This window comes from Micromesistius poutassou (genome assembly GCF_964030765.1).
Source record: "Micromesistius poutassou genome assembly, chromosome: 2".
NCBI classification, from domain to species: Eukaryota; Metazoa; Chordata; class Actinopteri; order Gadiformes; family Gadidae; genus Micromesistius; species Micromesistius poutassou.
Window position 1 is genome coordinate 18,045,313 of NC_140272.1, and position 24,773 is coordinate 18,070,085.

The window sequence follows — 24,773 nt, forward strand, 5'->3', positions numbered from 1 at the left end:
AATTGACAGCTGTTGTAGATACATATGCCTCATATGTTTGATTTAAAAAAAAAAGTAATTGAAAAGAAACATCTGGTGAAATTCTAGAGTCTAGGGACTCTCAAAGCACATCTTCCGTAAAAACACCTGTCTCTGACAAAAACACAAAACACAATCTAGGTCCACGCGTTACCACCTTGGCATGACCGTGGCGGAGTAGACTGGGGGCACAAAGGAAGTGACACACTGTGATATAAAAACAAGCCTTCACTACAGGGAGCCTGGACCTCATTAGCAGGCCGGGGGGAAATGACAACTCTGCAAAGATTGTACCATTATCCAAAAACCTACAGGATGTGTCCACAGATACACTCCCCCACACACAAATACATGTTGCTGCAGACATCTTATGATGCCTTTTTGCTCACACACTGGAAGGAGCCTCCACATTTTAAAACAAAAAGGTGCAGGGTGGCAAAGTTTCCATACTCTACTTTTAATGTAATGTAATTAGTTTGGTTAGAGTTACCAAAAGGGAGACTTGATTTGCTCCCAATACTTGTTTACCATCATAAATAAACAGCAACAAAGAAGTGTGTGTGTGTGTGTGTGTGTGTGTGTGTGTGTGTGTGTGTGTGTGTGTGTGTGTGTGTGTGAGTGTGTGAGTGAGTGAGTGAGTGTGAGTGTGAGTGTGTGTGTGGTTGTGTGTGTGTGTGTGTGTGGTGTGTGTGAGTGTGTGTGTGTGTGTGTGTGTGTGTGTGTGTGTGTGTGTGTGTGTGTGTGTGTGTCTGTGTGTGTGATTTCAGATAGGCTCAACATTCTCAATAACAGCCATAGTTGTTTTGGTGGGTTATTTTTTTTGCAACAAATATACAAATAAATCGTGAGCGAGAGGTGCTGCAATAGCATGAGCAAACGAAAAAAAAGGAAGCGGAGGGGGGGGGTGGGGGGGGGGGCACTATCAGATAGATGGGAGGGGAGGGACGGCTGTGAGGGAGACAGACGCTTGGTTGCTGAACACACCTCAGTCCCTGATGAGAGAGAGGGAGAGAAGAGGAGAGGCTCAGCCTGTGCCGATTCATCCAGAGCACCACAACTAGAGAGAGAGCAAGGTTTACAGAGGAGAGGGAGAGAGACAGAGAGAGAGAGAGAGAGAGAGAGAGAGAGAGAGACAGAGAGAGAGAGAGAGAGTAAGCCAGGAAGGTGGCCTTTCAGGAATCGTAAGAAAACCGCTAATGTGTCACCGGGAAGAAGAGGACACATCCGACGACATCAGAGACGCAACTCACTGCAACAGAAGATTGCGATGGGTTTGCAGGCTCGCGAGGCAAGCATGAACAGAGAGATGTAGTTAACCCTTCCCTTTAAGGTAAGAAATGTGGCATATTGTGAATGTTGTGGAACGGGCAGCACACTGCAGTGGGTACATAGACATGCATGTGGATGGCAGTTGCACACAAACTATATTGATTATTGGACACAAGGGGAGAATGTTAACATTTTCCAGTGAATAGAGACACAGTGATTGAAAAGGGTAAGTTTGTGTGTGCATTCGTGTGTGTGGTGTGTGTGTGTGTATGTGTGTGTGTGTGTGTGTGTGTGTGTGTGTGTGTGTGGTGTGTGTGTGTGTGTGTGTGTGTGTGTGTGTGTGTGTGCATGTGTGCGCGCGTGTGTGCGTGTGTGTTATTGTTGTTGCAGTCACAGCTGCAAGACTGCACGTTTTACTTTATAATTGGGTCATTATCCAGCAACTAAATCTCTGTGGTGGCTCTGCTCCGTTCTGCTCCCGACAACACCTCTCTCTCTTTCTCTCTCTCTCTCTCTCTCTCTCTCTCCTCTCTCTCTCTCTCTCTCTCTCTCTCTCTCTCTCTCTCTCTCTCTCTCTCTCTCCATTACTGTTGCAGTGTCCTTAAGTGTCATAGCCTCTTACAGAATTATGCAGTGGCACATCTCGGCACTCTCACGCGTTTCCCCTGCTGTACATTCATATTCATATTTAATTTTTCCTCAAATAGCATCTTTGAAAGCCTTGTTGTGTTCCTCCACCAGTGTGTGTTTCTCTCTCCAGATGAAGTGAAGTCTGTTAGCTGCAGCTTGGCCCAATGAGCAGGATTATTTATTAGATCCAAGAATTGCTTGTGCAGGCGGTTGGATTATATCATCACTCTGAATCACCATCCATGCAATTCCTTTTTATTCCAATTTTTTTGGAGAGAATGTGTGCAAACGTTTGAATAAATGGTTTTCTGTTTGTTAAGATGTAATTAACTTTTTAAGCTACAGTTGTGTGAAATGATGTCAAAACATATTATCTAAAACTATCTATATATAAACTGTTTAAGCAATATATAACCAATGTCTGGCCAGCATAATTTTCCGTCACTTTGTATGTGTATGTGTATGCAGGCTAATATGTACAGTTTGGTCATGCAAATGTATATGCATGTGTTGCATGTTATACAGGCGTGGTCAGAGGATTGTTCATCAATGTTGATCAGTGGATCATTTAAAGGGCAGACAGAGGTAATCAAAGTGCAAAGGCATACTTAAGTAACTTAAGCATTGGTCTAAGGCTCGAATCTCTCCTCTCCAAAGGAAGCGGTGAGTGATAACGATCTGCCGTTGCCTTGTTCATTAACAGTACCCGTGTGTCAAAATAACACCCCTTAAATGTCCCATCTTTCCCCGGACCAACGCTAGTGTCTCCATGCCAGCTGAATCCTAAGCTGTGATCCTAAGTGCTGTTCGGAGACCTCTGTGGCTCTTCGTGATCGTGATGCACGACACACTCACACCCTGCCAGCGGCAGGATCAGCACAGCGGGGGCGGAACCTTGTAGTTCCCTAGTAGTTGATTTACACAAACAAGAGTTGTGTTCACCACACATTATGCCCTGTAGCAAACCTGTAACATTAAATCTAGAGGTAGAAGACGGCAACGCACGCCGCTCTTGCTTCACTGATCCATGAAGGGTTCAGCGCTGCTGCCGACGGACATGGGAACATAGACCGAGAAACTCGTGCTGTTTTCTTTCAGGTACTGCTCACTAGGCTAAATGTTAATCCATAAGTAAACAGCGATCACACACACACACCGTAACAATCCCTATCGGGCCGTAGCACCAGGTATGTTTGAGTAGACACGGGTGTACTGTGAAACCTACAGCAGAAGCAGGGAAATGCTTGATTCTAGGTTATTTTCTCTCTCCCTCCCTCTCACTCACTCTGAGGCATATGGTGGACAATGGTATAAATGAAAGGCTAGACACTGTGCTCTTACCACAAGTAGCAAAACACACTACATGAGCAAAACAGAAATCACAATATCACAATAATAATAATAATAATAATCGCAATAACAGCCACACACTGTTGTTCGGGGCCTAGCAGAGTTAGACGCAGCAGTCACTCACTTCACAAGTAGTTACAGTAGCTACAAAAATTTAATTAAATAAGCATTGCATAAGCAGAAAACCTACCATGACAGGAGATAACCAATGAAGGGCCCCCTAGTGGCCCTAGTGAGAGGGGGCCCTAGGGCGCCCGCCGCCTCTGCCCCACCCCCCCTAGGGACACTACTGGGAGGCTCTAGTGGCACGGCCGGGCAATGCATTGAATATCTTCTATTCCAGGCTTTCAGCTTTACCAGCTTTTTTAAATAAACAAGTGTACGTTTAAACAGTTAGACATTTTTATATGTATATATTTATTTATTTATTTATAGGCCTAATACTTGTGCCGCAACACTTCTTGTGCTGCAGCAAAGATACCACTATCTGCAACGGGATAATTTTTATCTTCAAAATTGTTCCAGATTTGAAAAAAGATAGCATACACTTCTGATTAGGCTGGGCTCTCTTCGTCCTCCCCTCTGTTAGTTTAAAGCATATCATTTACATAATATATTCAAACAAATCATATTCTCTTAATTTCGGCCATCTTGTTCTTAGCATCGTTTTCCCCCATCATTATAATCATGTCAGTGTAAATGGTATCTTTATACACAGTGATTTTCAAAAACACCCTCCCTCCCTCCCAGCCACCACCCCACCCGTTCCATCTGATGTCACCTGGCGCTGGGCTTTTTGTTGTATTATACAAGTAGACCGGAAGAAAGAGAGATAAAAGCAAGAGAATGTGTCTGTGTCTTGAAATATGTGTGTTCTCCCAGCTAGATTGGAACATCTTCTCACCATCCACATCTTAAAATAAACGGATGATTCCGGAGAACACATTTACAACTGTGATATTTAATGCAACGGTATTTAATGCATTATCTTCATCATCTACATCCAAATGTCATCCTCATTGCCAGAGTAGAGTATGCTGTATAACATAGAACTGAAATGAAAAGGAGCAAACCATGTATACTGTTTAATTCGAATACATCTCTCTGTTCACAGCTGGGCTGCTGAACACGCAGTGAGCCACTACACCCCGCGTCGCGTGTCCTACCAATAGACACCATGTGAGATCCGCTGTTGGACAACAAAAGGCAATCAACGGCCTCCTCCATACTGCAGTTGTCTGGCAATCAGTCAGACCTTTGTGTCAAAACCAAAAGGACTTCAGTCTATGGGCCCACTAAAGATACTCTGAGTATTTGTATCTTGTATCTACAATCTCTGTACAAATCGGAATAACACCTTTGTAATGTCTTTTCTTATCTATTCCCATTGGGGCTAATATTGCTGTTGCAACCCTTCAAGGTTCCCTGACAAAGAAATCAGCTACAGTCCATTAAACTGCCCAATACCGTGAATGTGTACAATTCTCCCACCCAGACCATTTTCTAATGAGAAACTTGTGAACCGGCTACATTCCATTACCTCATCTGGATAACTCATGTCACACGTGAAGAGTATGAGGCCGACTTCAGTGCTAGTCCAGTCACAGTGGTTGCTGTGTGTGTTTGTCGGTACGTGTGTGTCCAGCGTCGCGGTGATTCATTCGCTACCATGGCACGTCTCCTGCCCGGCGCGGTGTGTGTGTCAGATCAAGCCATGGTTCTCCGCCGAATCTGTCTATCACAAAGCTCCCACTGTTGACTGCAATGACCTGCTCCTAACGGAGCTCCCCTCGCCCCTACCTCACGACACGCACACGCTGCGTCTGCAGAGCAACCGCCTCTCTGGCCTGCCGGGCGAGGAGCTCCCCAGCCTCCCCAATCTAACCGAGCTGGACCTGTCCCAGAACCGCTTCAGCAGCGTCCCGACATGGAGTCCACGTCCCGGGCTGCTCTCGCTGCTGTCCCTGCACCTGGAGGAGAACCAGCTGGCTCTCCTTCCCCAGGCCGCCTTCTCCTCCTTTCCGGTGCTGCAGGAGCTCTTCCTGAGCCACAACCGCTTGCATTCGCTGGCAGCCGGAGCGTTTGCTGGTTTGGAGTCCCTGCTGCGTCTGCACATGAACAACAACAGACTCACCACCGTCGACCCTCAGTGGTTCAAGCCCCTGGCCCGCCTCGAGGTGCTGATGCTGGGAGGGAACCCGGTGGAGGTGCTCCCGGAGCAGGGCTTCCAGGCCCTCAGGTCCCTCCGTAGTCTCATGCTCGGGGGCATGGGTCTGAGGGTCCTGAAGGAAAGAGCTCTGGACGGTCTGGACGGGCTGGAGTGCCTCTCCTTCTATGACAACCTGCTGACCAAGGTTCCCACCCAAGCCCTGAGAAGAGTCCCGGGCCTTAAGTTCCTGGACCTCAACAAGAACCGCATCAGGCTGGTGGAGACGGGGGGCTTTCGAGACATGGTCCACCTGAAGGAGCTGGGGCTGAACAACATGGAGGATCTGGTGTCCATAGAGAGAGCCGCCCTGGAAAACCTCCCCGAGCTGACCAAGTTGGAGATCACCAACAACCCTCGCCTGTCGTTCATCCACCCGCACGCCTTCCTGCACCTGAGCCGGCTGGAGAGCCTCATGCTGAACTCCAACTCGCTCAGCGCTCTGCACCACCACACGCTGCTCTCCCTGCCCAGCCTGCAGGAGGTCAGCCTGCACTCCAACCCGCTGCGCTGCGACTGCCTGTTCCGCTGGGCGGCCGAGGAAGCCCTCCACCTGCACCCCCGCGACGCCCGTCCGCAGGAACCCGCCGGAACCCACGCGCAAGCGGGCGCGGGGAGGACCGCCGCTCGGACGGTGCGCTTCATCCAACCGCAGGCCACGCTGTGCTCCGAGCCCCCGGAGCTGAGGGCTCGCAGGGTGAAGGAAGTGTCCAGCAGGGAGATGTCCTCCTCCTGCCTGCCCCTGATCCCGGCCGGCCCCCTGCCGGCGTACGTCGGCGTGAGAGAAGGAACGAGTCTGGCCTTGCATTGCCGAGCCCTGGCAGAGCCTCAGCCTGCCGTCTACTGGGTGATGCCCTCCGGGGTGAGGATAGGACCGGCGTCCGGCCTCGCTCATTCCCAAGGCCCGACCGCCGCCCAAACATCCAGCCTCTCCCCGGACAGACCTCAAGCCCACGCTCAACGCAATCACTCCACCACTCGCTACAGGGTCCTCCCGGAGGGCACCCTGGAGATCACCGGTGTGACGCCCAAAGACGCCGGCTTGTTCACGTGCGTGGCGGAGAACGCGCTCGGCGCAGACACGCGCAGCGTCACGGTGGTCGTGCACTGCATCATAAGGAGGAGACCCCGGCAGAAGCAGCTGTCCGCCAACCTGAGGCGACATCCACACGAGACGGCAGAGGCCGATTTGAAGGTGAGAGAGGTCGGGCAACACTACATGGTTCTGTCATGGACGAACGGACACAACCTGCCCATGACCCGTCTATTCTGGCGAGCCATAAACCCCGACGCGGCGCACGTGCCCACCTACACCACGCGCATCCTCGCCGGCACGCAGAGCTTCAACCTGACCCACCTGGTGCCAAAGACCTTGTACCGCGTGTGTCTCCACTTGGGGATCAGCCGGGCCGGCGAGCACGAGCGCAGGACAGAGAGAAGCGGCCGCCCCCAGTGCGTCACGGTCAAGACCAAGGATGCTCCGCAGAGCAAACAAATGCTCCCCATGGGGCCCGAGCTGAGCTCCACAGTGCTGGTGCTGTTGTTCCTGGTCGTGATTCTGCTGATAGTGGCCAGTCAGGGCCTGGATCGGAGGTCAGCCGAGCAGCGGGAGCAGTGCCACGTCAACCTCCTGCAGGAGGTCAAGGATCACGGTCGGCCAGATGAAACTCCGGAGAACGTTAGTCATCAGGGAGGGCAGCAAGAGAAAGCACCATTGAACCACCGCTGCTGAGGTAATAGTCATGAGTAGTCTGTGTACATGGAGAGCCTGTACTAGCACCTGTCACACACTGTATATATACACATACACAAACAATGCCATCTCCAGCCAATTGGTTTATAGTCATAGTCTCCATGGTGCAGGAAGAGATTTGTATTTATTTTATATACAGTATATGATATACAGTATATGATATATATATATATATATATATATATATATATATATAGATATATATATATATATATCTATATATATATATATATATATCTATATAGATATATATAGATATAATGACATGGTTTTGTGTTGTAGTTGTATATAAATAAACCTTAACTATATTACCAGCTAACCAGGGAGTTAAAAAGAATGGACAATCAAGTTTTCTTTCCACCGCCCACCACAAGATGGGAAGTGAGCAGAGGAGAGAGGATAAGAAGGGTCAGAGGTGACTCACTGGACCAAGACTGTGGAAGATATCTCCCTCTCAAACGATGACCATACATTTACACTATTGTGGACAAATGGTGCAGAGCCACAAACACACACACACACACACACACACACACACACACGCACACAGCTTTTGTCATCCAGAGTAAGCACATTTGTTTATTTAGTATTCTGTGTCAAACTGTTTGATGTGGTAACTGTTTCTGCTTAGCTTTCAATGGCTTTCGTCTGGGTTCTCGTTCTTCAAGTGGATCAACTCTGTTCGATCGCCCGCCTATAACACCGTCATTGTCTCAAAAGAAGAAGTGGTCTCCTCTAGATGACTGTGTTCAAATCTATTTTGAGCTATTTGCATATTAAATCTTTTTAATTTACAACGTCAATTTTTGGGGGCATTTCTTTGTTTGTTGCCATCTCACACACACACACGTTTGTATATCTATAACAATGATAAAATTATCAACTTGAATAGGTTTTCTGTTTTGTGTATGCTTGTGAAACATACAATCTGAAGAACCGCTTGTTCTGTGAACAAAAAATTTAATTCGAAATTCAGTTAGACTTTGTATTTATTCACACATACATGTTTCAATGAAGTAACACACTATATACATACAGGTATCTAATTATGAATACCATATTTAAATTGAATGTTGTTATTTTGTACTTTACAACATGTCATTCGTAACTAGCACTAGCAAGTAGCTATAAGTGGTTTAGCGGGTCAAGCTAGATGCTAAGACCTCCAAGTCTCCACAGAGTTAGTACATCCAGCGCAACAACAAACATTTGTTGGTGGTTACTGATGAATTATAGCTGTTGCTGTACAGTATTCTGATAGCAGCTTCAACATTTGAGGATCAAAATAAAATACAAAAGATAAAAATAAAATACAAAATACATCACCACCTGCCACATGAAATCATACACTTTTCAAAGAGAACTCACTAGCGCTGCCACAGGATCACCAGTAAAAGGCATTATTTACTTCTGATTTTTGTTATCTGGAAACGGTCAACCGGTCATATTAGCATTGAAATACGTGACATTCATTGAGTTTAATTTTTTCAACAAATAATAAATGCCAATACATACAAAGGGTCCCCATGAGACAACATGTCTGCCGTATCTGAGGCCGTACCTAGGGTTGACTAAATGGACCAGTGTAACTACGTCGTTATCAATTTTGTTTCACAGCCAGCAAAGTTACACAATAGTTTATAAAAATATATTTATATTCTGCATTTGAAATGACAATATCCACTCGCAATGAATACCCATAGAAGTAACACAAATACAATACGAAAAATATGCAATAAACATGTTGAAATGATAAAATCCAATGAAGTATAGTTTGACCATTTTACGCACAACATCAAGAATGCTTGAAATGTAAAAATGCGAGCCGTTTCATGTTCATGAAACACATTTCCGACATTTTCCTTGCAGCACTTGTACTAAAGCAAGGCTGGGGAAATGGTTTTCATTGATATGAACTTTAAAAAAAGCAGAGAATTAAAGAGGCCTGAAGACTCAGGATTAAAAAACGACTGAGCTGAATATTTTAGCATTAGAAGCGTCAGAAGTTCTTGTTTCTGTGGGGGAAAGGCAACACCAGATGGGGTAACAATATGCAGTGAGAAAAACACATAACTATCACAAAAATTGTTTTGAAATATATAGACACATATTACTGATAAGGCTGTGTTTTTGCGAGAAAAAACAGGTGTATAGGGTTATGACTGATTTAGTCAATATTTTCCTTATGGATAAGTACCGTATGGATTAGTTTGTGGCGATTATTTACAACAAGCAATACTTTGATCTATCTTTAAAGACACAATCTTTAAATCTGAATTGGCACAAATTGACACACACACACACACACACACACACACACACACACACACACACACACACACACACGTATACATAATAGGAATGTTGCTTTTTAAATTCTTAGTTTAAATTTGATTCCTTATCAAGGATTAATACTTCAAGGTTACTTGTGATTAATCTAGTGAGTAGGCTTTTAGTTGTCCATTACTTGTTTGTTCAGAAATGTCTCTGACAAACATGGAGAATAACCCACAAATGACTAGAATGTAAAAGCTAATTACTCAAATACACATAGAATATAATCATGAAGCTAGAATGCAGTATCAAGGGCTAAACAAAACAGTCCTGTGATAGACAAAATTATTTTTGAATTTATATTTATTTACTGTAGAACTAGAGTATGCCCGTACCTACTATACTCATGCACACAAATAACACACTTGTGCGCACACACACACACACACACACACACACACACACACACACACACACACACACACACACACACACACACACACACACACACACACACACACACCTCCTCAACTGTAGTTGTAGGTGAAGTTGTATGAACTCGGCTCCTTTGGCACAGGGGGCGGGGCTTCGGGGATGGTGATGTTCTCCAGGTCAAGGAGGCGGAGCTTCATCTCCATGTTGATGAGCGTGTCGAGGTCGCTGCGTGTCAGGTCACTGCCCATCTCCCTGCCCAGCAGCGCACACAGCCCGTCGGTCCAGATGCAATACTGCACCCAACACACACACACACACACACACACACACACACAACGGGGGGAACGTCAGCTCGGGAATATCAAACTCAAAACACAAAAAAACGAATGAGATGACAGCGTTGGCAGCCCACCTCATATTTGTTTGGCGCTACAAAGTTCAGCGTCTCGTCGGGGTCGTAGAAGATAGAGAAGGCTAGCTCCAGCACCTCCTGGAATAAAAGAAGTCAAAATGACTAAAAGGAAATCGTTCAGAATGGGTGGCCCTCTCCCTTGAAGCACAATGGTCGCCACGGGAACAGCAAAGTCCAAACGACTCCTCGAGGCCAAGTAGACGCGATGGTGCCCTCTAGTGAACATGTATTTAACAGAAATCATCACGCACATCACACACACACACAATACACGCCGACCAAAGAGGGTTTGTATTCTTTGGAGGGAACGGCGGGACCCACACGGAGGGACAAACACCGTTACAGAAACACAACAGCAATGAAACGAACCGCAGACGGCCTGACACCGCGTACCTTGTTCTGTTTGAGCGCGCTTTTCTCTTTCATGTGCGGGCAGTCCTTCCCCGTCACCACAGACTTGACGTCCGACACGTGAACTGCAGCAGAGAACAAGGGAAAAAACCCCAACATAACAACATAAGTTCTCGGCCGTGCCAGACCCCCGACGGCTCACGGCGGCGCCGGGTGAGGTGACGGCAACGCCAACGCATCTGAAATCGACACCCCCCCTCCCCCCGCCTCCTCCCTCCCCGCCCCCTCCTCCCGACTCACTCTTATCGCTGAGGAGCTCAAAGGGAACCTCGCCCTGTGGGGACTCGTCCAGGTCCCCGTAGTGCAGCACCTTGTGGTTCAGAGAGAGGCGGCAGAACCAGAACTTCTCTGGAACAGAGAGACCCGGGGTGTGGGGGGGGGGGGGGGGGGGGGTTGAGAGAGGGGGAGAGGGGGAGAGAGAGGGGCGCCTGAGTAACAATGGGAGTGAAAGGTTCCCCCCCCCCCAGTTGCGTTATCGCTCCACTGGAGGAGTGGGGGGGTGGGGTGGGGGGTGGGGGGTGGGGGTGCAGAGAACAGGAGCATCTGTGCCTCTTCGTACCTTGCCGCCGGCGGTTCCCCAGCTTGCGGAAACAACTTCCCTCGCACAGGCGGTTGAGGCGCTGCTGCTTAATGAGCTCCAGGATCTCGGGCTGGATCCTCTCCCGCAGCTCACTGCAAAGCATGAAAAAGGTGCCCCGCCGACACGGGCGCGTGGGCGTTGACGGAGGACGTGCAGAACATGGCTTGGCAACGGCAGAGCAACAAATATTCTGCGGCACAAATATTTTTGTTTTTAAAAAAGGGGGGCTGGATAAGGCACCAGTGCTCTCTCCTATCCACTACAGAGAGGAGGCTTGGTTCTTTGAGGGACGTCTTTAGCAACGGCCGCCTCCGTCTATAGGAGCCATAGGAGTGTTGGGCCGTTCGCTACTGTGCTGTTAGTAGTAAGGTTTTTTTTAGGGTCATTGTTAAGTCATTAATCCTGAAACGATTTGTCATTATGGGGGGGGGGCGATATTGTCGTGTTTGAAACTGCCGCAGCAATTCTCATGACAGTCGTGGCACAACAAGGTTTTGGTATAGTTGTTCTATTTACCGTGACTCTGTTGAGTCCTCTCAAAATGACGAAAGGAGTATCGCCTACAAAACCTCCCATGATGCATTCTGATGTACAAGCCTTATATGGCCGTGGGTTTAATAGTCCCTTCTTTGTATAGTCGCTCATTTTAAAATGTAGCCACTCGATGAATAAAATCAATAATGCGAGATAATTATCGATTCATTCATTAAGTGACTAAATCAAAATGAGTGACCACACAAAGTAGGACTGTGGGCTCAGATCTTCAAGGTCCGGTACGAATGCACACGAGTCAAAAGCCTGCATCAGACCTAGCCTCACATGATTGGCGGAGACTGGAAATCGTCCTGGCTCATTCTTTCCGTCTGGCGGAGACGCAGGATCTCCGAGTAGCTCAGACTGCGCAGCTTGCTCTTCAGCTGGTCCAGGGAGGCCGGCTTCATGGCCAGCGCCCTGGTGATCTGCTCCCGGACCACCTGCATCACCTGCGGAGGAAGAATGGACATCAACCCTCCACACTTCCCCACCGTGACCCAGGCACAAGGTGTATTTCGGCTGGCGTTTACACTACAAAGACGCCCTTTCTAAGGTATGGTACGGTGTGAGCCGCTGACCTTGTTGAAGTCCTCGGCCGTGGCCCTCATCTCCTTCCATGTCTTGTTGAGCAGCTGGATGCAGACGCAGAAGAACTCCTCCCAGGCCCGGTCGTGGGTGAAGAACATGGGGTGGTAGTCGTTGCAGCCTTCATTCGCTGCGCAAACACCATCGATGGTCAGGGTTTATTCAGGCGCGCAAATAATAAAAACTAAACCAAATAAAAACTTGCTTTTTTCAGGGAGCAGCTACTTCTGCCACATTGTTATTGCTTCACGGTGTGTTGTCAGCGGAGGAATACATTATTGAGTTTGGGCAACAACGACATTGTTGAGCCTCCGTCTCGAGCGCAAAGGCTGTTCAAAAAACGCTCCACTTCACATCACTAGTAGAAGGACAGGTCCAGTGGTTCTGCGTCTCAAAAAAATTTCAAAAAACGTCCCCAGCGGTCCAATCCATAGCGTCGAACGCTCACAAATACCATGTATACAAAATCCCCGGTGAGTCTGCTCAATAGCAAGCAGGACGGGATAGCTACTTCTGCTCTGGGAGGTGGGGGGAGGGGAGGGAGGAGGGGAGGGGAGGGAGGGAGGGGGTGTGGGAGGGAGGGAGTGGGTGTGGAGTACTCACGTAATTCTCCGACCTGCAGGATCTCACACAGCATGCGCGTCAGCTCGATGGCGCAGCGGCCGAACGGACACTCGTGCTTGTCCTCGCGGCTGCTGTTCTCCAGGACGATCTGCGGGGGGGGCGGCGGGGGCGGAGAGAGGCAATGTCAGCGTTACCGGCAGGTCGGTCCACGAGGGAGGGCGGGAGAGCTTTAACTGAGAGCGACAGGTGAGCAGCTGACCCTGATGTAGGTGTCCTGGTGCAGCTTGGCGAGGTACAGCATGTTGTCCAGGGCCAGCATGCCCGGCGGGGTCTGGGTGAAGTCCATGGCCGGGTTCACGTGGTTCTGCGGTGATCGCAGAAGACAGGGAAGGGGCGGGGCAAGGCAAGAGACAAGGGTTAAACACAAAGCCCTTCATGATGCTTTGCGACGGCAGGAATCACATTTTCCCAAACATTTAAAGTAACAGTAATTAAGATACCATTTAAAGACAATGATTTGAAATATCTACATAATAGCTAAATAATAAATATGCCAGTGCAGACGTTGATTTCAATAACAGAAATGGAATAAAATGCTGTGGCAAAAAAGCCCTGAATTTAAAAGTGCACAGTGCGGAGGAGGACTCAGATGTGGTCATTTGCTCCAGATATGCGGCGCATTAAAAGTAAAACAACAGCAGCACCGGGAACAGCCGACGGTCATAGGATCATAGCGGTCATAGGATGAAGATCAGAGATGTTTTTTTTGTCCTTTTCGGTTTAGTTCAGTTCAGATAATTGGCCAGCGAAAACCGAAAAACCTTTGCATTCAACTCAGACCCTTTCCCTAACAGCCTTACTGTGTCAGGGATGCATGAACAACCAAAGACATGGACGCGGGGCGGACTCACGGTGAAGCCCAGCATCTTGTAGTCCTTTGTGTACATGGCCTTCCTCTTCTCTGTGCCCCCGGTGTCGTTCTCTCCATCAAACGCAATCCTGCGCAGCTCGAAGATGATGTCTCTCTGAGCCTGGCTCGCCACAAACCAACAGGAATAGTGGCGTTAGCAAGTCGTCAAAGTTCTCTCTCGATGGTGTGTGCTGTGATATGTAGAAATGTCTTTCCGTGCGTTGGAACCAACCGAACCAAACTACGGATCAAGGGGTTACCGAACTATAATACTAACACTACTCCCATTTTTCAGCGAAACATTTCCATTAGTTACAGACACTTGATAATACTTAGTAGTAAAACTGGAACAACACATCATATCAAAATAAAAAGAATACATTTATATAATAAAAATAATACATTTATTTACCTGGTCATTCGGATCCATTTTGGTCATCATACGTTCTTCCAAAAGGTTGAAGGTTAGTACCTGAAGAACATAAAGTTGATGGGCCATCTCTGCTTTGATTGGCCGATTCCCTCTGATGATATGCTGTAATAGAAATCCCAATTCAATTCATACAGGGGTTTATGTAACTAGAATGCACAAACGACAGCCGTACCAGTGCATAATTCAAAGCAAACTGTTTATAAATGTGCACGTTTGAGACGTAAACTGCTTATCCTGTTTCATCAGAATGATGCAAGAATCAATATATGAACAGGAATGAATATATATTATATATGAATATATAACTGTTTTGCAAATGTTATGAAAACATAGGAACCCTGCAACACTACCAAAGTGTCCTTTACTGACATCTACAGGGAGCCCTGTGTAGTTTTAGACCAGGGAAAGCGGCATCCCAAATCCAATACCTTCTATTGTTGGTACACCCACTCTACAAAAAATGTGTCACTGCTCATGAAAGACCGTTTATTGTTTATCCCTCCCCTCAGAGACGTTTACCATCGCAAGCCGGCATCCCGGCCCCTTAATTCTAACCCTCAGAAAAAAATCGGGACGATTCATTTACCACAAGCGTCGGCCATTGCAGTTAAACCACCCATTACCCATTGTTGTGTGTGTGTGTGTGTGTGTGTGTGCTCTGGGGCCCTGCGACTCACATTGAGGATGATAGAGCGCAGGTGTTTCTGAGCCAGAGTGCTCGCCATCTCCTGGGGAGGGAGAAGAAGGGAATGAAACGACGTGACAGCTGCGGCGCAAGATTTTTTTTTTTTTTTTCTCTCTTCTTAGTATTTCTTCCCGCATTGAACATCAAACAAGAGCGAAGCAGCTGACTTGGGAAAGTGCGAAGGGAATAAAAACACCTCACGCAATCCCAATTGCCCCTCCGCCACTGATAAGCGAGCCGATTACTCTCCGCTGGACATACTTGGCCTGATCATAAATGTTTACCACTTTCCAAATAGCCCTGCTCTGGGCTGCTGCCGTGACTCCCACATCTTCCTTCTGGGGACTAATATAGTAGGCTGCATGCTATCTTATACTAGCACATGATTAGATAACATTCAAATTCAACCGTGTGTGCGTGTGTGCGTGCGTGCGTGTGTGTGTGTCGTGGTCCCATCTTCGAGGGTGTGTCCAGGTGCTAAAGCTAACTGGCCGTGGCGTTTGCATCCCCTAGTTGTGTGAATGAGAGAAACCACATAGCACAGCGTTTGAATGGCTCAACAGGGCGACAAGAGAGAGGAGTAAATGGAGCAACGAGGGATGAGAGAACAGAGAGGGGGGGGGGTGGGGTGGTGGTGGGGGGGGGGGCGGGTAGGGGCGGGGGAGGGCTGTACTCACAGTGAGCTGCTGATCCAGTGGGTTAGTACACTCCGCCTATGGGGGTGTGTGGGTGGGTGGGGGGGTGGGGGGGGGGGGGGGGTGAGGAGAGGGAAGGTGCAACAGTGATGGAAACAGTACTTACAAACTTGTGCATGGGCCGTGATATACTGTACATGCAGAACGCAGATACAGCATGCAAACAGAGTGCGCCACCGTCATCACGGTGAAATACATATCGTCCGGCCCCCCGGGAACGTCTCCCATACCCCCCCCCCCCCCCCCCCCCCCCCCCCCCCCTCCCACCCCCGCCCCGTCACTGCTTTCAAGTTTCTCGCCGCCCAAAGCACTTTGTGAGCTTGGCTTGTTTGAAAGAGTTCAACGGACTGGAGGCCATATGAATTGCTATGGCTCAATGTACATTTACATTGTTGGAGAGCGAGCAACCGCTACTCAAAAGGCAAATTAGGGAAAAAGGGTGAAAGGTTTCGGCTCGGCTCGGACCGGGGAAAATCAGTGGGGGGGGTGGCGATGGGTGAAAATGTAAGTTAGGTTAACTCAGTTCTCCTGAATGCCACGAGAAGCGAGTTACCTTGAGAACCGCGGTACTCGACACTGACACGTAACTGGACAAACCTGGCGGCCTGGGGGACAGAGAGCCGAGCAATGATAAGACAGGACATGGAGTAGAAGTAGAAGAAGTAGAAGAAGAAGAAGAAGAAGAAGAAGCAGCCAGGCATGAGGTGCCGCGGTAGTGTGTTAGTGAGCTGTGTGGAAGCATACACAGATGGTATGTTATGTATTAATAACACACACAAAACACCCTAACAAGACATACTGCCTCGCCGTACAGTCGGTTTCACTTTCAGTTGTGCTACGGACTCGGTTTTTGCACGGGGTCACAGTTGAGGAGAATGGGAAATGCCACGTGTTGTTGTTGCTCCACAGGCTGCGCTGTGCCGCTGCCTTCCCGACACATGAGTGTGTCTGACGGAGCAGGTGTCCTTGGAGAGACTGCATGTCCTTTTTGGCACCAGGGTTTTCCTTGGCTGCTAAAGAGACACTCCTGGCATCTCCGTACCATGTGGAACCCAAAAGGGGAACAGTGTATAGGACTGTATAGTGACTGTAGAGTACAATATTTGCACATTGAATGTCATATATTTTGAGTTGAATTATTTTTCCGGACTGAAAAAGGTTTTTCAGTTTGAAATAATATGGAGCACAAGTAAAAGTAGAAGGAAACTCACGAGGGAGGGTTGGTGGATTTCGAAATGACGTCACCGGTCCAAGAAAATCTAAAGAATGAGCTCCAGCAGACTCTATCGAAATTAGCATCCAATCGACTGGCCCTCAGTTCCTCACCGACACGAAACCACGGGGAGGCAATACGTCTGTTGTCCAACGATCCTTACACAGTATACACAGCTAAGTGAGTCCACTAAGCTCCGTCATCAATAACCCCAGACTCCGGCTTTGTGAAACATTCATTGTTATTTCCAACTGTTAGTGTGACTGAGCACGCAGCATTACGCAACAAGTGTTACATGTTATTTCCCCCTCTCCCAGTTAGTCCAATGAATGTTTCGGTGGAGCAGCGCTACGGGCATGGGGGGGCTGACCTGTCGCCGGTCCTCAGGGGCCTTCAGGAACAGAGCGTTGATCAGGGCGATGGCATAGGTCTGGATCTCCTGGTTGGACCTGTGGAGAACGTCAACGACATGCGACAAACCATTAGAAGCATTTTGCTCCACAGACACGGCAGGGCGAACCCGTACTAGACTGAGGGAATTGGTCTGGGTTCGCCGGGGGTTGGGGGGGGGGGGGGTGGGGTGGGGTGGGGTGGGGGGGGGGGGGGGTTTGGACAATATTTATAGTTATTATCAATTTAGTCTTTTACCGCAAGGCTGAGGTTGTTGGGAATCCTATCTATTGAACAAACCATGTTCATCACAGCGCTTGTGGGGGTCAAAAAACGTGAAACTCTGAAAGGCTACCAGCTATGAAAAGGGCGGCCATTGATAATACAATAAAAAAAAAAAAAAGTTTACATTTAAAACATTTACAATTGGCGATAACATTTGCTGCGATAAAAGACCTGCTGGTTTGTTATCGATATGACAGGTCCCCATGGCAACCTCAGCTCTTCTACTCAACGGGGGGGGGGGCCCTACAAAAGAACTCAGAGCGTCATCGCCGGACCACTCCTCTCCTCCCTCCACCCCCCCCACACCAGCGCGTGGGGGGGCTCCTGTGCGTGTGTGTATGCTCACACTTGCAGGTGCCCGATGAGCTGTCCCACGGTGATCTCCTGGGCCACGCGGTGGTACAGGCTGTGGCTGTTGAGCACCATGCTCTCCAGGATGGCCAGCGAGCGCTGCAGGATGGACACGTCCACCATGGGCTGGTTCACGTAGCCCGCGATCTGTGGGCGGCACGCACGGCACCGTTTCACTCCTCTGAGGGAGAGCTGTTCCCACGCATGTACCGATCGATTCCCATTCCCAAACCTGAGAACTTAGATACCGACACAGCATCTAGCATTGTAACTAATAGCACTTGTTCTTATTCTCTTACGATGACAGCAACGTATAGTCGGTTCCCTTACTGTCGACAACATCTTTTTTCAGAACTAGATCATTCGCATTATCGATTCTATGGTTCTAATCATCATTCAGTCAATCATTCCCATCGCCGACCATTAACGAACGCAGCATAACATTGCACTCGTTTGTGATGTTCTGGCCAGAAAATGTTTTTTTGCGAGGGAAACGAAGCAAAAGCAGACTGCGCTGGACTTCCTATTCGGCACTTCTTGCCGAAATCTCATCAATCAATCTCATCACTTGTTACTGCACACCCCTCCCCTGCGCGCCGAATGCATCAAGTCGTAAACCCCCTTCGGTCTAACGTTTTATGGTTACGCAAATACATTCGGTGTAGGACTCAGTTTGTTCTTTTCCTTAGTTATTGCCGTGGTTTTATTGTTGCGTGTCAAAATCGTTCGTTTCATTGTATTTTTATGTGTCCTTGAATGTGTCCTTGAATCCTCCTGTGTACCTCCTGGGACCCACACACCTACCCATAAAATAAGTTTCCCCCGAGTTGGCACTCACAGTACATCACTGATATAATCTTAACGTAGTTGCCACTATCTTCAAATAAAGAAAAATATTGGTGTTTTTTGTCACTCTGTGACAAAGGGGACACCTGGTTTGGGCTAAACTATAAACTCTGAAATGCAATACAAGGACATTTTTTCTTGATTGGTAGGCGGTTGGGTTAAGGTGCTTGGGTGATCTGTTTGGATATAATTATTATTCCTGAGTGCAGCTCACTGTGTGTGCTGCTAGCGTAGAGGTGTGTGAGTACAGTAACAGATGTGTGACTGCTGGTGACTCACAGAGTAATCACTACTGCACATGATTATTCATTTGTATGCATTTGTTCCCTTTTCTCTGTAGAAAGGGGGACGGTGTATGAGGAAAGATAACTTGAAAATGCCATGAATAACACCGCACCACCTTGCCCTACTGTACAATGTCCTGTCCTAATCAATCGTTCTACTTAGAGACATATCACTTTTTGAAAGGCAGGATAGACTGAGAATATGTTTTCCATACAATCACTAGACACACACACACACACACACACACACACACACACACACACACAAGCAATAGATCATGCAAGAAGTATTACACTTTATCTGGATAATTCACTGTCCATTTTCTTCACGTTTTTTCAAAGGTCATTGCGATCATTTCAATAGTGCTTTAACTAAGGCAGTGCTGCCATTCATTACAAGAGAATAAATCGCATTAAATCTAAAATGTAAAATTGTAAATGAAATTAGCACAATGTACAGGGTTTGCTGTTTGTTTGGTCCCACCTCATAGTTAAAAAGTAGAATGGTTAAGATTAGGAAATGAATTGCTGAACAAGCTTATTGTTAAGATAAGACAATATAAGATAAAAGTATAATGTGATAACAATGTACATTGAACTCTGTTCAGAGTTGTCAATGATTTAGGGCCTATTGCAGAAAGCAAGATACCTTAACTCAGATTCAATGGAAATACAGATTTGTAATTGCAGGTAGATAAAAGACACAGCTGTTCTGAACCACATTTATGGGCAGTAGTCTGTCGGTGGACCAATCAAACGCTCTAATCGCCCAGATAAAACTCTTAAAGGTCCGTGCATTTGAATGACTGCAGACCACGCTGGGACTGGGAAACGCTGTACAACTTTGCTCTCACCAACGATATCTACATTTAGATCTGTATGTTCTGCTTGGATGTGCGCTGGATCTATTATTATATAACAGTAGAAGTGCTCTTGATTAAGATATGCCATATGGCAAATTGAATCAGCAGTAAAACACATTTTCATTCAGAGCTGTCTGGAATTTCGATTTATATCCACAGTTCTAGCGCATTCCGCTGAAAGAACATTCGTTTAGCTTTCCACAAAGTAGAAAAAAAATAAAAATAAAAAAAGAGCCATCCAAGTAACATAAGGCATGGCGAGTTGCTAGGCAACAGCAACCCACTCAGTTCCGGCATGTTCAAAGGGTGGAAGGTCACGTAAATGAAAAGAAAGAAAAGAAAATATTGTCTATTCATGCGCAGCACTTAAAGCCAGGGCTCAAAACTTTTCTTACAAAACTTAACTTTTTGCATAAAACCCGGGGAGACCTTGAAGAGTGAAACTGTGGAAAATAAATAGTTATTCATACCTGTTTTATGAAGGAGAGGGACAGAAGGTCCCAGGAAACTATGCCATGATCCATCAGCTCCAGAAAGGCAGTGAGTGTGAAAGCGAGCATCTCACCAAAGCTTCACAGAAAAACAGAATTGTACATTCACTTTTTAGTCCCCATTCTTTCACACTTTTATTCAGTATGCAGACTGTACTGGGTTGACTCTGCTTTGTGGTTACAAAACAAAAGCAGGAAGTACGCCTGCTGGGGGTGTCCTTAAAATGTTACACTACACTGCACTTTTCATCAACATCTTGGAAAAACAATGTAGGGGTAGGAATAAAAGAAATACGGTTTGACATAATGCACCTAAAATACGCAGTAGTAGTAGAGACAAGAGAAATAGGAGTACCAATTAAATCAAAAAAATACAAAGCCCTCCAATAAATAAAGCCATCATTGAAGCAGATTCTTCACCCAACACTGCACACGTCAGAGCGTCCCTTCTGTATATTTAGGCTGTGAAGACTCACTGAGTGCCACTCTCCACCAGCCGGGCCAGCGTGCCGATGCCCTCCATGGTGATGAACTCGGCGGCGAAGGTTGGGTCTGCGGACAGCTTGGCCAGCTCCTTCAGGGCCTCCAGGCGAGCGTCAATGCCATGCGACTGGATCCTTTCCAGCAGCTGACGAGCTGCACGGGCCTGCAGTCACGTACGTCAAGCACATTATACCCCCTTATATTAGACCGTCACACCGTCTGATTCTTTTTTTTTTTTATTGTTGTTGTTGTCTTGAAAGGAGATACATTAAACTTTCTATGAGAGCATTGTGCGCATACAAATAAAGTATACTGACGGTGATTATGGTTGTTTACAATTCGAGTGCCTTGCAAGATTGTGTTTTTGACTTTTTTCAACTTGTCACATACAATTTGAAGCATTGTTTAATGAACCAGTAGTATAACGAATGACAGACTTTCAAATAAACGGATCGATAAAAAAAAGAATATAAAAAGAAACAATAGAAAAAAGCCAATAAAAGTGCCTTACAGGAGAAATGGCTAAGCGCAGGATGGTTCCATTCTTGATGTCACAACGACTCTAGAAGACAAAAACAGACGAAAGGGTAAGCTGCAAAAAAAGTCAAAACTCCCGACCCGCGGTCCTCTCGAGAACCAGAGACAAGAGGGGCTCACCTGCTCGGTGATGTAGAGCTGGGGGCCGTCGGCATAGCGGAGGGCAAACTGCTCTGCCCCAGACAGCGACCACCTAAGATCAGGACAGCGAAGGAGAGGGAACATGAGAGCAGTCGTGGCGGATGCTTCGGCTCCCATTAGTCGAGAGCCATGAGCAAGATCTCTTTTGACAAATGCATGTTTCTCCAAACAGAATGTGGGTAGGCTGTTTTCACCCCACATACAATTTCCACACATTGACAAACAGTACACGGGTGGTATAAAAAATAAAAAAAAAAGATTAGAAATCTAGCGGAGGCCTCCAGAAGGTCTATTGGTTACGGCAGATGGAGGATTTATGGATAGAGGACACAAGAAGTGGGTGGTTCTGCGTGTACGGAAGGAAAGCTGCTCCGCAGGGAGGGAGAACTGCAGCAAACTTTAATGGAATGGAAATTGATTTTTTGGCAGTGTGTTTATTGTCGGAATAAACATGAGACAAGATACGATGTGAAAATGAAATGCAGTCACTTCTAGGAGGAAACCGGGGGACAAACCGAGTCAGGGACCGTCTGGAGGGGCTAGTCTGCTTTAAGAATGTTAAGGAGGCCATTGACCCAAAGACAACACTTCTTTAGGCAGAAGAGGAAATTAATTGGAACTGGAAACACTGGATGTATTTCAAAACGTGGATTTACCAAAATACACCATTTTATTTGTACTAGTCTTCGAACATTATTTCAGCGTGTGGTACATTATTAACAAACCCTTTGTATTACACTGATCATAAAAAAAAATATATATATTTTTAATAATGCAACCTGAATCCAAATCGACACAAATTATATTCATTTTGATTCCCGTCTTTGCTGACTATACACTTACATTTAGTAATGAATCAATATAGTGTCAATAATCAATAAAAATCAATAAGTGTTGTACTCACCCATCACACACCTCCCTTACAATTGAAGACAAAGGTTTTTTCTGTAAACACACAATGTATTATAAACGCATGGGAAATCAATTGAAATGCTTCACTAAAAAAGCCAGGAAATATCATAATAATCTATCAAGATAATTTGAATCTACACAGACCTACAACATTGTAATATGTTCTCAATACAATCTGCAGTTATTCTGTACTGTCAGAAATATAACCGTCTTGTCAAGATCAAGTTTTCCACTTTCAACTGCAATAAAGCAGATAAACAGATCTGTCTGTCTGTGTTATTTTAACAGTGTTTACAACAGTTTACAACAGAAGATAAAAACGAAATCTCTTTCTACATGACTCCAAGTAGTTGTTTAACAGACTGCAGAAAGGATGTTAGAGGCGTTTAACAACAAAGTACAGACCTGGTCGATCTCAATAAGCTGTGCATTGGCACCGGGCCATTCAATAGCAACTTTCACAATGTCAGATGGGGGAGGCATCACTGCTATTTTATTTGTTTACAAGACCCTGTAAAGTAAACAAACCACTTATTAACAAACACCCATGCATTTTGACAACTCACAAACTCGGTTGCCTGAGGTTAGTTTCCATGACTGGTAGACCACGCGTATTTCATTCTCGGGAGCACTGAACATGGTGGCACAGGACAGCTGGCGCCACGCTTATTTCAATTGTCCTCTTGTAAGTACACTTGCCATTCTATTTGTGTATTCCTTGCCTTTTTCATACTTTTGTTTAATACAGAATGGAACAAAATAAAGCAATACATCACCTAATTGAAAGGTGATGAGTTGATTAATCAATCAGAAAGTTGCTGTAAAAAAAACATTGTGTCAGCTTCCCTGCAAGGACAACAAAATTTGGGTTACATCAAGAATACGTGTGCTATTTAATGAGACAAAGACTTGTATCAAAACCTGACCACTTTTAGGTAAGCCTAGGGCTACAGCTTTTGTCAGCCCGTTGTGAAGTAAGCTATTCAAGCGCAGAGGCCTCCTGCAGACAGGCAATTGTTGGGGTTTTTTCCGACTTGAAAATAGGGTTTGAAAACCTATCTACACCGCTAGAGGGTAACATGCGTTGATAAACTAGTCTGCAGAAAGAGTTTAGCATGGGTCCGATTCACTACCATCGTTAAGGATAGGATTGGAATCTTCTGTCTCCAATCATTTCTAATCAATATTTCCAGCCAATTTTAGAATCGAATAGTTCTCTGTGCAAATTACCTGGCAAATGCAATGACTCTTGGTGGGATAATATATCAATGTATTATTGATGTATTATTAATTGATGAAGAGCTTATTAAATGTTACATTATAGATCAACATATACTGGGGAACGTTCTAGCACGGTGGAATTAGTCGCAATCGCACTTTTGGCTGACATATGTTACATGCCTGGTTTCAGATGTGAATGAAATGGACATACTTGAAACTGCGATTAGCCACAATTAAAGATGAACGCTAGGCCATGACAAGATAGAGCTAACGGGTCAGCGAAGCCAGGCATTAAAAGACGTACAGGTCTAAAAGCTGTCCGTGAAGTAGACGTTGTATTTATAGCCCTGCTGCTGTATGGAGAGGTGGAAGAGGGGATCGGGATGTAACGTTATGTGCCTGATGACGGAATGTTCATCCACCAGTCGATGCTAACAAATCATATGCAACACCCGAAACTAACGCACACTAATTCACTCAGTCATTCCGCCATTCATGCAGCCACTTAACACGTGTGATCGCCTTCAATTCGGCGCTCGGGCTATTCCTTCAATATTAGCGAGTTAAACATCCAGACATGTAATATTTGATTGTCTAACATCCAGTCATTGACTGTCTCTCCGCTCCGGTCCACCATTGCAGCCTGCCAGCCTGAAATCTCAGCGAGTTCGTATATTTTCCAATGATACACTAAGGGGAAACCCAATCAACAATACATTGGCTTCGTTACATTCCAACTAACTAACCGCTCATAACGCATTTGTATCGGTTCAGACGCTACTTACCCTGGAGCTCGGCCATAGATGCTGTTTTAGGATTCCCCCTCCAATGAAATAGTTTAGGAAATGGGATACAACACCACGCCTTGTAGGCGGGCCACAGGGTAGATGGATCTGTCTGCAATGAGTGGGATTTTCTTCACATCGACCTCAAATGGCAAATATCACATTGTTGCAACACCTACCGTTGTGTCATTGCTAATGACATTAGAATAATGGCCTGCAGAAAATCT

General features: G+C 46.4%; 1 protein-coding gene and 1 pseudogene across 3 annotated transcripts; one reads left to right on the forward strand and one right to left on the reverse strand.

Moving 5' to 3' along the window:
* Positions 1-4,739: 4,739 nt before the first annotated feature.
* Positions 4,740-7,205, forward strand: LOC311338606 (leucine-rich repeat neuronal protein 2 pseudogene; annotated as a pseudogene). Its single transcript has one exon. The product of its transcript is annotated as a leucine-rich repeat neuronal protein 2 pseudogene (transcript).
* A 2,764-nt stretch (positions 7,206-9,969) lies between these two features.
* On the reverse strand, positions 9,970-23,029 carry elmo2 (engulfment and cell motility 2). 2 transcript variants are annotated; one of them, XM_084464754.1, is made up of 21 exons: positions 22,946-23,029; positions 22,533-22,573; positions 21,608-21,680; positions 21,462-21,512; positions 20,944-21,113; positions 20,447-20,546; positions 17,979-18,130; positions 17,328-17,406; positions 15,727-15,762; positions 15,042-15,092; positions 14,344-14,466; positions 13,933-14,052; positions 13,281-13,385; positions 13,061-13,169; positions 12,451-12,587; positions 12,158-12,321; positions 11,318-11,430; positions 10,999-11,106; positions 10,741-10,823; positions 10,348-10,425; positions 9,970-10,228 (listed from the first exon to the last, which is right to left on the reverse strand). In XM_084464754.1, the coding sequence occupies exons 1-21, from the start codon at positions 23,021-23,023 to the stop codon at positions 10,028-10,030; spliced, it is 2,172 nt and encodes a 723-aa protein (XP_084320880.1). In that variant the 5' UTR covers positions 23,024-23,029; the 3' UTR covers positions 9,970-10,027. The 2 variants fall into 2 exon arrangements, with proteins under 2 accessions (XP_084320880.1, XP_084320881.1); XM_084464755.1 differs by lacking the exon at positions 15,727-15,762.
* Positions 23,030-24,773: the final 1,744 nt, after the last annotated feature.

Coding starts and splice junctions, on each gene's coding strand:
- elmo2 (XM_084464754.1), bottom strand. CDS start 23,023: ATGCCTCCCCCATCTGACATTGTGAAAGTTGCTATTGAATGGCCCGGT. Junction 18,131..20,446: donor CCCTCTCCTTCATAAAACAG/GTATGAATAACT, acceptor TGCCGCCCACAG/ATCGCGGGCTACGTGAACCA. Junction 10,229..10,347: donor TAGCGCCAAACAAATATGAG/GTGGGCTGCCAA, acceptor TGTTGGGTGCAG/TATTGCATCTGGACCGACGG.